Source organism: Ursus arctos, unplaced genomic scaffold (genome assembly GCF_023065955.2).
Source record: "Ursus arctos isolate Adak ecotype North America unplaced genomic scaffold, UrsArc2.0 scaffold_2, whole genome shotgun sequence".
NCBI classification, from domain to species: domain Eukaryota; kingdom Metazoa; phylum Chordata; class Mammalia; order Carnivora; family Ursidae; genus Ursus; species Ursus arctos.
In genome coordinates this window covers 69211161-69223715 of record NW_026622874.1, presented here as the reverse complement: position 1 = coordinate 69223715, position 12555 = coordinate 69211161, and the positions used below count along the sequence as shown (strand labels likewise).

General features: G+C 50.7%; 1 protein-coding gene across 2 annotated transcripts in view; it reads right to left on the bottom strand.

Moving 5' to 3' along the window:
• Positions 1-159: 159 nt before the first annotated feature.
• DNAJA3 (DnaJ heat shock protein family (Hsp40) member A3) overlaps positions 160-12555 on the bottom strand; it is a 29400-nt gene continuing 17004 nt past the window's right edge. Inside the window, exons 7-12 of one of the 2 annotated variants that reach the window (XM_026520423.4) lie at positions 12022-12086; positions 10265-10393; positions 9628-9743; positions 8688-8785; positions 2041-2156; positions 160-1396 (exon numbers count right to left, since the gene is read on the bottom strand). In XM_026520423.4, the coding sequence (XP_026376208.1) occupies positions 2053-2156; positions 8688-8785; positions 9628-9743; positions 10265-10393; positions 12022-12086 (512 nt within the window). In that variant the 3' untranslated portion in view covers positions 160-1396; positions 2041-2052. The remainder of the gene's footprint in view (positions 1397-2040; positions 2157-8687; positions 8786-9627; positions 9744-10264; positions 10394-12021; positions 12087-12555) is intronic. The other variant, XM_026520424.4, reaches the window with a different exon arrangement.

Here is a 12555-nt window from a genome sequence, read left to right as displayed (position 1 = left end):
CTGGGAGCCTGCTTCTTTCTCTCCCACTCCCCCTGCTTGTGTTCCCTCTCTCGCTGGCTGTCTCTGTCAAATAAATAAATAAAATCTTAAAAAAAAAAAAAAAAAAGAAAGAAAGAAAGTGGTTTGAACTCTGAAATTTCAAAGAAGAAAGGACCACAATTTATGCTTTAAATATCTTTTTGCAGTAATCTTATTTACATTGATACAGAATCATTTTACATTCTTAGATCAGACAGTAATAGATACTTTATTTTAGTAATTATGAAGGGAAACAAAAAGGAAGCTATTCATAAGTTTTCTCCATTAGCCTGTCTTACCACAGTGAGAGGCTCTGGAAACACATGGAACCCGCACGTCCTACAAACTGAGTTTGGGGGACAGTGTGTTTTGCTCTGGCTGGACGGTGAAGCCTTCCACTGCCCAGACTGTGCTTTCCTTTTCTGAACAAACATTTCTACAGAAGACGATGATTCTCAGCATTGAATAATTTACACACACTTCTGAAAACAGATGTCAACAGTGTGAGTGGTGAGAACCAAGCCCCTGGCAGGCAGAGGGGGCAGGGCTCCAGGTTAAGAGGCCGTTAGCCTGCTGGGCCCAGGCTGCAGCTGTGACCACCTGTGGTCCAGCAGAAGGGCAGGAGCCCCACTCAACGCCTGGCTTAGAACAACAGAACTCAATGGTTGGGGACAAGAGGCCACCCCACATGGGGTGGAAGGAAGGACTATCCATCCTGATAAAGATCACGGCCCACATGATCAGGAATGGCATCTCCAGGGATGCCTTTGGTATGTGCCTCCCCAGGCCCCAAGGTGCCCACGTTCCAGCTGCTTGGGATCTCTGGGAATTAAAACAAACTCCAAGAAGGGAATAAGACGTCCCTGCTGAAGGGTGGATGATGTGGTGGGGCATGCAGGCCCCAGGTTCCTCAGAAAGACAACCTAGCAGGAAAGACTCATTCCAGAACCTCCCGGAGGTTTGCTGAGAGGGAAATTAATCACTTCATGACTCGGTGCAGCTTAAGGCTTCATTTTTAAGCTGTAAGCATGGCCTTTAATTCTTTAACTAATATCTCCACATTTGATTCCAAATTAGAGTTTTAGCTCTGTAAGAAGTGTCCAGTTGTTTTACTCCACCTGAGCCAGAAGAGGCCACGTTACCTACCCATGGACAGGAAAGTTCTACCATCCCTTATACGTGCCACACCTTACTACCCAGGGGCTGTCCCCTGTGACCATTCCATGGAGACGTGTGTTGTCACATGATTTTACTGTTGTCAAGGCGGCCCGGGGCTTCTGCAGGCAGGGGCTCGGTGCTGCTGTTCTGGAATCCTTCTGGTGCCCTGGCCACGAGGAGGGGCTGCAGCTCCCGGCCTAGTTTCCAGTGGACCGTTTTCCTGAGCCAAGACACAAACGGTTACGTTTCACCAGCATCCCAGGAGGAAGATGCCCTGTGGGTGAGCTTCTGTCATCCCTGGGAGGGAACTGCACCAGGAGTCCCAGCCACCAGGGACCACAACAAGTCAAAAGCCAGTCCCGAGACACCACAGTGAACAAGCATGACTCCAGGCCGCCCCAGGAGGTTTATGTGGCCCTGAGCCTCCCAGGCAGGTCGGGCACTATGAGTCAGACAGGAGGCTGGGGAGATCCGAGTTCTAGGCCTGGCTCTGCTATGACTCGCCCTCTGTGACCGTGGGTAGCCTGGTTTCCACTATTGCGGGAAGCAGGCCCCCTGGAAGCTGTTGGAAGGAGGGCTGTGAGGCAGCCTCCCAGTGCAACCTCTCCAGGAAGTGGACAGGGCAGAAGGCCGGCTGGAGCGATCTGGCTCGGCCAGCGCTGCCGGCTAAGGCTGCCACCTTGCCCTGAGGCAGACATCTGCACAGACTGGGAGGCCTGGTTCTGAGTAGACCCAGATATGCCACACCTAGATTGGCACCTCTTCCAAGGCTGGGGGTAGGGGGTATGGTATTGGTTAAAGTGAGGGAACACTGGGATTAGTTCACAGGGAAACAAAGGGGAAGAAACCTCAGGGTTTTCCTACCTCGGCTGGGTATCAGGAGGTAAACATTTTCTTAAGTTTGGAAAGGAATCCCTCCTTGTCCTCCCCAGCCTCAGGCCTAGCCTTGCCTCCTGCGGAGCTATCCATGGTCCTGCCACCTGGGCACAAACAGCAGAAAGAACTGGGGTCAAGGGCACCACCTCCAGGAGTCCCATCCCTGGCCCCGCCTACCCACACCTGGCCACCCAGGGGCTGGTCACTCAAGAAGCCACGAAGCACCACCCTGGGAGGGGAGGGTACCACTCCCAGGTCGGTGGGCCAGGGCGGCCTCGCCTGACAGATGACTGAAGCAAATGGGCCACTCAGTGCTTCAGTGTATCCCAACTGCTCCTCGAGTCACTGGCCCACAACAGGGAAATAGGACACAGAGAGGGACAATGACCAGCTATCTCTATCGTAACCACTGTCACAACTGCCAAGTGTCAGATGCCTGCCAGGCCAGGCCATACAGATTTCACAGGAGCTTATTCAATCCTTGACAAGTAAATTTCATGGATTAAAAAAAATAAAAAACATAAAACACAAATGCACAGAGAGATTAGGTAGTTTGCCCAAGGTCACAGAGCTGGTAGGTGGGAGGGAGAATGGAGCTCAAACCCAAGCAGTCGGGTCCAGAACCCAAGCTTGTAAAAACCTCGCCACTAACTCTTAGAAGGTGAAGAACGTGTGCCAAGACCAACCAATCAGCTTCCACGCTCCATACATGTGCACCTAACATCTCCGGGACACTCAGGGAGGGGACTCGCTGCCTCGCAGAATCCCACAACACGTGCCATTCTTCTCACCTAGAACGATGGCAGCGGGGGACCCTGTATGTCACTGGGCAAACTCCCTATCAGAAGCATCAAAGCCTAGCTGCTCTGGACAAAGGGAACCTGCTGTGCTGTTTCTTCAGGGCCCAGGAAGAGGCTACGGAGATCAAGTCTGCTGCATAAGCACGTCCTTTTCAAGATCTGCCAACCAGTCGGCAGGCAGGGCATGCGTCTGCCATGAGCTAGACTATGCACCCATACTCAGCATTTTAACCTGCAGGGCACGTCATTGACGTACGAGGATGCATATGCCAAGTACAGTGTGTGTCACAGTAAGAAATGGTCCCCCAGGGTACCAAACCCTGAGCAGGGGTGGGTAGGGTCATCCTGGGTTCAGCCCCTTAGGCAGTCCCGTGCACCCAGTATGCTCTCAGAGCTCAGGAATGTCTTCAGAGAGAGAACAGTGACCCCAAACAAGATATGCTAACCAAGGTCTGAGCAATCACCTAAGCCAAGGTGGCCGGGTGATCCCCGATTCCCACGGGCCCCCACGAAGGATCTGGGCATTGTACAATCACCACAGCAGAGGTGCCACTGCCACAGATGACAAGGCCACGTGTGCCTTCCCTTAGTCTCTCATGTCCCCGTTCTTACATAAAGGCGTAAGTAACAAAGACCGTCCTAACACAAAGCAGCACACAAACCAGAAAGTTCCCGTCACTCCTGGGCCTCCTTGGACACAGGAGGACAAGAATACTGAATTTCGTCATGTTATTGTTACGGGGATGACAAATCTTTATGTGTGTGCACACATCATTATGAGTTAGAGCTGGTGGAATGTTTAACATGTACCAGGTACCACATCAGACGCTTCCCCTACTTGATCTCTTCTGATCACATAAGGACCCCATGAAGTAGGTGCTATTATCGTTCCCAACTTACAGATGCTACTGCTGAGGCCTGGAGAGGGGAAGTGATTTGCCTAAGGTTTTCCAGCTAATAACAGCAGAACAGGGCCCTGCATCAGCGGACATCAGAACCCAAGCACATCAGAACCCAAGCTATTAGCTACCAGTCACGATGGGACACAGAAACACTCGGATTGCTGTCAGCCTCCTCCCCCAACTCTGCTGTCCTCGTCACCCAGAAGGCGGGAAGCCGTTATACCCCATGGCGACAGACATTTGAGCCACAGTGGCCAAAGTCCCAAGACCAAGCGCCTAGTTAACTGGTTAATGATTCACAAAAAAAAATGAAACAACAAAACATAGACACACACCCAGAAATTCCCACCCCCACCACCAGGAACACCATCTCATCTATTTTATTTTTTTAAAGATTTTATTTATTTATTGGAGGGAGAGAGAGCGCGCGCCCAAGCAGGGGGAGCCGCAGAAGGAAAGAGAGATGCAGACTCCCTGCCGAGCAGGAAGCCTGACATGGGGCTTGATCCCAGGACCCCAAAATCATGACTTGAGCTGAAGGCAGACGTTTTTTTTTTAAGATTTTTTTTTTTTTAAAGATTTTATTTATTTGACAGATAGAGACAGCCAGCGAGAGATGGAACACAAGCAGGGGGAGTGGGAGAGGAAGAAGCAGGCTCATAGCGGGGGAGCCTGATGTGGGGCTCGATCCCACAACGCCAGGATCACGCCCTGAGCCGAAGGCAGACGCTTAACCGCTGTGCCACCCAGGTGCCCCAAGATTTTTTTTTTTTAATTTATTTGACAGAGAGAGAGACAGCCAGCGAGAGAGGGAACACAAGCAGGGGGAGTGGGAGAGGAAGAAGCAGGCTCCCAGCGGAAGAGCCTGACGTGGGGCTCGATCCCAGAACTCCGGGATCACGCCCTCAGCCAAAGGCAGATGCTTAACGACTGAGCCACCCAGACGCCCCCGAGCTCTATTTCAAAATTTGGATAAAAGGACTACGGTCTCCTTCAGGAATAAGGTTTACTGGCGGGGGCATCAAAGGATATAAGCACCGAATTTAAAGTTCTGAACCACATGTCAGGAATAAACTGCACGTAGATGACAAAGTCTAAAAACACACTGCTTTTCTAGCCTGGGGCAGGAGGAGGGATGTGTCCTTACAGGATATCCTGGACATTCAGGTGCCTTCTGATCTCAGGATGGGATACAAACAAGGGAGCTTTGCTTCCAAAGCTTCTTTAAATATAGCCAGTATCTGACTTTAGCCTTCAGAAGAGGAAATGCCCATGGTGGAAGCCCACTCCGGCCAAGTGGGCATTACACGAGCATTTCTAGTCTACACCTTCAGAACGTGAACAGCCAGAGGGGCTGCCCAGCCAACACAGAGGTTCAAGCCAAGGCCACAGGTCTCCTCTTTCCCGAGAAGGACTTACACTTCCATCCTTCAGAGGACCTCCCAGCCGATGGTTAGGAAAATGAATTCAAATAAACTCAGCCAACATTTACTATGAGCCGGCCTTGTGCCAGGTGCTGTGCAAGGTGCTGGGGGATTCAAAGAGACTACCAGCTTACTACAGGCAGGGATCCCAAGTCAGAACTGCCTGACGGCTGTTTACAGGTAAAGTGACGCCAGGGGAAGAGTAACAGGTAGGGCTCATCCCATGAATATGTGCCATGTTTTGGGGCCAAAATGTCTTCTCCATGAGCACAAAGTCCTAGTGTTATGAGGAGGGCCTGGCACACATCTGGGGTTCAATGCTTGCCATCTTCTCCCAATACCTGCAAGCTGGCTGAAGGCAGGGACCCTGTCTCTGCACTTAGCATTTCTTTTCTTAGCACATTTCTTAGCACACAACAAATGCTAAATGAACATACGTCTGAAGAAACTGAGGCCAGTAGGACCCCAGGACCTGATTTCTGAGGATTGGGTCACAGCCTGACTCCCTGAACCGTCTACATGCATAGACTGAGCCAGCAAGAGTACCTCCCGTTCTATTAAAATGTCTTTCCCGGGGCGCCTGGGTGGCACAGCGGTTGGGCGTCTGCCTTCAGCTCAGGGCGTGATCCTGGCGCTCTGGGATCGAGCCCCACATCAGGCTCCCCCGCTGTGAGCCTGCTTCTTCCTCTCCCACTCCCCCTGCTTGTGTTCCCTCTCTCGCTGGCTGTCTCTATCTCTGTCAAATAAATAAATCAAATCTTTAAAAAAAAATAAAATAAAATAAAATGTCTTTCCCTTCTTCTTCTTCCTGCCTCCACTCTGTGTAAAGGTCAACACCATCAACTGTGTCAGAGAAGAGAAATGGAAGGTGGGATACCCAATAATGAGCTCTGGAACTGGTTTCTACACTTACAGTCAAACGTATGTATGTGTGTTGTCACCAAGAATTAACGATAACCCAGGAACACAAACCATGAGCCACACCGTCTTTGACTCAAGAAGTCACACAGTCCTGGGGCGCCTGGGTGGCACAGCGGTTAAGCATCTGCCTTCGGCTCAGGGTGTGATCCCGGAGTTATGGGATTGAGCCCCACATCAGGCTCTTCCGCTATGAGCCTGCTTCTTCCTCTCCCACTCCCCCTGCTTGTGTTCCCTCTCTCTCTAGCTGTCTCTATCTCTGTCGAATAAATAAATAAAATCTTTTAAATAAATAAATAAATAAATAAATAAATAAATAAATAAATAAATAAAAGAAGTCACACAGTCCCATCAGAGTGCCCCAATTCCCTGTGTCCTGTGTTGCTCAGCCCTGAGCACTCATGGTCCCTAAACAGACCACGTCTTTCTGGACTTTCTGGTTCACAGACTGGGAAAGAAGTTAGGCTCAGCCGTTAAGGTTTTCATCAGTTGCATCAGGGACCAAATATAAGCAAGGGATCCTAAATCCCCCCAAAACTTTAGGTCAGTTTCCTATGTAATTCTATCTATCCCAAATGCCTTCCGGGTGCCCCTTCCCCAAATGAAAGCAAAGACACCCAGGAATCAATTTGTATCTGTGATGACTCTCATGAGTCTCCAAGAACGCTCCGATTTGTGTGTATTTGGAGGCTGTTAAAAAAGTGTTTTGAGGGGCGCCTGGGTGGCATAGTCGAGTAAGCTTCTGCCTTCAGCTTGGGTCATGATCCCAGGGTCCTGGGATCGAGCCCCACATCGGGCTCCCTGCTCAGCAGGGAGCCTGCTTCTCCCTCTCCCTCTGCCTGCTGTTCCCCCTGCTTGTGCTCTCTCTCTGACACACACTTTCCCTCCCTCTGTCCCAAATGAATAAAATCTTTTTAAAAAAATGAATGCATTCAATGCATAAAGTTAAGTTATACTCAGCAGAACTTTGTCAATAAAAATTTAAAAGGAAGAACAAGCAAAGGGTCTGGCACACATGAGGATTCCAATAAAGCCTGGCTGAACAAGGGAAGGGAACTAGCTATCAGGACAAGGAACCATGAAAATCACAAGGGTCAGAGGGGCACTCAAAAGCTGACCAAATGACCAACTCTCAATTTAAACTACCAGAAAGGAACTTATAAAAACACCAACATCCTAGTATAGTGAACGAGGCCCACGTCAGCACCGAGGGCTCACTCAGGTGGATACCAAGCTCCCCCGCAAGTGGGGAGAGGAGGAAACCTAGGGTGTCTGCAGAGCATGATGCCCATGCTAGGTGACTGGGAACGTTTGCCATTCAGGAAGACACTGGAGGTGCACAACCAGAATTATGTGGAACAGCTATTCTCACTTCTTTTTAGTTGAAGGGATGTAACAAGAATATAGAAGTCTAGGCACCAAACCATTCTGTTTGGTCAGGCTACCGACAGGATTTGTAGTGGCTGCTTCTGCACAGAGGACTTGGTCCCCTGGACTCAACGCAGCTCAACAAAGTCCATGCAGAGCTGTTGCCGCTGGGACCGCCAACCCTGGGCTCCCAGACCAAGCCCTCCAACTCACTGGAAAACTCCCATCACCTGCTCCGACTGACCATTAGGACTCTGAGGACACGGGAGGGACATCCTCGAACCAGACAAAAACACAAAGAGGCAACAAGGAGGAAGCATGGGCGGCTGAAGCCAGCGCACCCACACAGCCTGTCCCCACCAACAAAGGATGAGTATTCCTCCACAGTTCACCCCCACCTCCCACGGGAAGAGGTGCCACGGCTATGGTGCCCATCACCAAAGCTCCTGCCTGTTGGCATTTTGGTGTTGAATCACTAACAGGTAAATACTCTCCACAGACAGAGCATGACACTAGAGCTCGCGGGAAATGAGGCCTGTGCTCATGGCCAAATTCAGAGTCAGACCTGAGGTGCACAAGCAGATCTGTAGTCACGTGACTGGTTTTTTGTTTTGTTTTGTTTTGTTTTTTAAAGATTTTACTTATTTATGTGACAGAGAGACAGCCAGCGAGAGAGGGAACACAGCAGAGGAGTGGGAGAGGAAGAAGCAGGCTCCCAGCGGAGGAGCCCGATGTGGGACTCGATCCCAGAACGCCAGGATCACGCCCTGAGCCGAAGGTAGACACTTAACGACTGCGCTACCCAGGCACCCCACGTGACCGGTTTTTAAACTGAGGTCTCAGTGATGCATTCTGGGTCAGGACTGCAGAAAGCCTTCCAATCCATCTTCTCCTTCAAATGCTACAAGGAGAGTCATGTAGGGTTGTGCCCAAGGTCACAGGCAAGTGGCAGAACCACGGATAGAACTCAGAAGAGCAGCTCTCAGAGACACACAGCCGCTCTCTGGCAGGAGGCGTGCTGGCACTCTCTGACTTCCCGAGCTCACCACACACGGAGCAAGTTAGGGCGGCTTTCCTCAGGAGCGCGGCTGGCACTCAGCTCTTCCTACCTCACAGTTCCCCTTTCTACCATGCTCCCCACAAGCGGAAACCCCAACATGGCTCCTGAACCATGCATCCTCCAACAACTGAGAGGACTTCCACATGTCGCTGTGCCGCCTTACCCGTGCTGGTGTTGGTGACGCCATTCACTGTCCCCTCCACGTCGGTCTCGTCCTCAGCGTAGCTCAGGATCAGGCTCTGCTGCCGGCTTGTCAGTCTCCTGTGGACCAAACACAGTTGAGTGTTTCCTCTGGGCAGCCCTCTAAATGATGGGTTGGTCAGTTCCCAGGTCAGCATGTGGGAAATGTGGGGCCCCCCGACCTAGGCAGGGGCACACACCCCGAATCTAAGAGCCACACCCTTGAAGCTTCAATCAAGAAAATGGAAACTACGACACTCATCATGGTGAGCACCACATAACCCATCGAACTGTCAAACAATTGTAGTACACCTGAAAACTAACATAATGTTAAGAAAGAAGAAAATCTCCTAAACTACCCTAAGCTGTTTTTCAACAGCTTCCATAAATACTAATAGTTTACTTAAAAGGGGAGGGCGAGGCCCTCTTACGAGCATCTTAGTGGGAAGTTAAAAGGAGTGCCGGAAAGCAGGTCCTCCCCAGAGGGGTCGGACACCACAGCACTGCGCTCATACCTCCCTCCCCAGAGGATGCAGACATCACGTGCCATAATCCAGTTACAGATTTGCCTCTCCCCGCAGACCCCCAGTGCCCTGAGAGCAGTGATGATAAAATCAACAACAGCAGCTACAGCCACGTGTGCCTGATGTATCACTCAATTTTCCGGCAGCTAAGAAGTCCGACTTTTTTTTTTTTATTATTACGCCTTACTTTGCAAGGGGGAACTCGGGCAGGACACACCTGACTAGAGGGAGGAAGTAGCATAAGCCTGCACAAGCCTCAGTGCTCACAGCAGTTGACAGCAGACCCGGGCCAGGGGACTCAGCACAGGGCCGGGCAAGTAAAAAGCCCTCAACCAGGCCGTGCTCGGTGGGGAAGGTGCGGAGATGGGCGGACCTCACCATGGCTACGTGGGCACGCACTTTGGAACTCTTATCTTGATGTGAATGTAGTGATCTCCATAGCCGTAGCTGTTAATCCGGGGGATGCCCTTCCCACTCATCCGAATCTTCTGGTCTGTCTGAATCCCAGGGGGGATCTAGAAAGAAAGAAAATCTGTGGTTTGCCTTGGTCTCCAGTTGCTCATGGAAACATTTCAGGACACAAAAACTTACTTCTAGGAAAGAACTGCCATTCAGGTTTCTAGACAACGACACAGAAACCGGCTAAGCTGGGCTCCACCCGGAGCAGAGCCTGTGATGGGGACTTGCGGGCAGGCAGTTGGGGAAGGTGAGCCCACAAAGAGTAAGGGAGCACGGAGAGCAAGAGCGGGGAGGAAGCAAAGCCAACACATGGGCACAGTGCTGAGGCTGCCGCCTGGTGCCCGCAGAGGAGCAGACGTGACCCAGGAACTGCCTTCCCTGGCGATTTCACAGTCAAGGCCCACGGTCTGTGATTCGAACCCAAAGAATGGCCTGACCTTCCTCCTGCCTCCGCCAGACCTCATCTCTGAGTTCCCGACATGCTCCTTGTTCACTGGTTCTGGCCACTTCTCAGCCGTTTCACAAAAAAAGAGAGCAATGAAGTACAAGACTGGCAAAAACATCTTCGCCCTCTTACCGTCACGTTAATTGTCTCGTACAGGCCCTGCGCTCTGGCTGTCCCTCCAAGAATAGCCTGAGCTATGGAAATAAAGAGGTCGGAGTGGATGTCTGCACCGTCCCTCCGGAACACAGGGCTTTTCTGCACCTAGGGCCAAGCACAAGAGATGCAGTCATGCGCAGAGAAGTCCTCCCTGAGATGGGACAACAGCCCCGCATCCCAGCAGCCTGGGCACAGGCCCTGACATGCATTACAGTGACACTGCTTCTGTGTGAGGAGCAGAGTACTTTTGTCAAAGCAGAATGCGACCCCAGGCTCCAGGAATTACATCAGATTTGTTTCTATGCTGCAATGCAAGAGGGTCAGTCCCGGATCAAGCCATTCAACTGACAAATCGAAAAAAGTAAAACTGGCTTTTTGAACACTAACAACAACAAAAACCTTACTCTACTGGAAGGTTTAAAGAAACACTGACTAGTACATCTACAAAGGCAAACAGTTTATTTTCCAGTCATTTGGTACAAATGGGCAGCACTGGATGACTCTGACCTTATAACCACTACCTTTCGAGCCTCAAAGACAACCCTTGCCTTGCAGCCATGTTCCCTCTCTGTGTTCTTGTCTATTACCACATGGCAGTGGGGTCTGCAGCCCTGACCGAGCCCAGTGTAGAGCCTGGCTTCCGGCAGGCCACCTTTGTCTTGGATCTCCTGGTCTAGCAGTTCACCCTTTACAGTACATTTATCTTTGCTTAAAATTACAAAATATTTCACACACATACGAACAAGCAAAGTAAGTAACATCACACACACAGTGCCCACAACCCAGCTGGTGTTAACAAGGCTCCAGCCACACCCCCTCCACAGTGACCGCCACGCTGAAAATAGTAGTGACTATTCCTACATATACACACGTGTCCCCAAATACTACGTAGCACCATCTCACGTGTAAACCGTTTACAGACAGTCTCCCTCCCTACATCTGCTTGCAACCTCCCTCTGCTTTGTTTCTCTCACTGGTAACTGAGAAGTCTCGAGATGTGTCAGGCTGACTGACACGTGTGGCTCTGGTTTCTTCCTCTGGCTGCTCGGAGGCACTCTGGCCCCCATGTCCTCACTCAACCAGTCTTCTCCGAGGGCTGCAGGCTGTTGTCGGAGTCTTGCTGTCATGAGCAAAGGAGTCTCGCATGCAGCCTGCACGGCCTTCCTCAGGTGGGCATCTGGCAGGGCTGCAGGGACAGGGCGCTATCTCCCTTGCCATCCCCCCGTTTCAGAAAACCGGGTCTGCCCCTGCTCACAGTATGTAAAGCACTTGCTATCTCCACAAACAATTCAATACATAAATTAAAAACACAAAGAGGGGTGCCTGGGTGGCTCTGTCACTTAAGTGTCTGCCTTCAGCTCAGGTCACGATCCAGGGTCCTGGGATCGAGTCCCGCATCAGGCTCTTGCTCAGTGTGGAGCCTGCTTCTTCCTTTGCCTACCGCTCCCCCTGATTGTACTCTGACAAATAAATAAAAATTAAAACACACACACACACACACACACACACACACAAGATGTGTTCCGTATTTTTATGTATCCTATGTTTCCAACCTGTAAACATCTTGAGGAAACTTTGTTCTGTCCAAACGTAGCACAAATGTTTGATGTGACGCATGTTTAACAACCCCACAGAAATGGCCAATCGCCAACCTCTCTCCAATGAGAAGCCCAGGCCGTACCCCCTCCCCCAGGGCAAGGGCCAGAGAGAAGCCGTACAGGCAGAGCACCTACCCTGAATGTGATGAAAATTTCCCGTTTTCCTACAGGCATCCGCACGGTCTGGCCATCCTCGACTCCTGTAAGAACAAAAGTTCAAAAGCGAAGAATTATCTTGGGACCTCCCAAGGAACTTTCTGACCTAGATCCATTTACAAAACCACTGACTTCCTTACTCATGCCTGTTAGTGAGGAGCAACACAGTTACCAACAGAACATCCAATGAGGCTAACTTTTCAAAGGTGCAAATACAGGGGTGTCTGGGTGGCTCAGTCAGTTAAGCCTCTGCCTTCAGCTTAGGTCATGATCCCAGGGTCCTGGGATCGAGCCCCGCATCGGGCTCCCTGCTCAGTGGGGAGCCTACTTCTCTCTCTCCCTCTGCCCCCTCCTCCTGCTCGTGCTCTCTTTCTCTCCAAAATAAATAAATAAAATCTTTAAAATTAAAAAAAAAAAAAAAGTGCAAATACAGCAACTGATGACCAAACAAGAGCACCTTCTATTCATTTATCCAAGTGTAATGGACTCCTGCTCCTACCAGTCCGTGTAGTA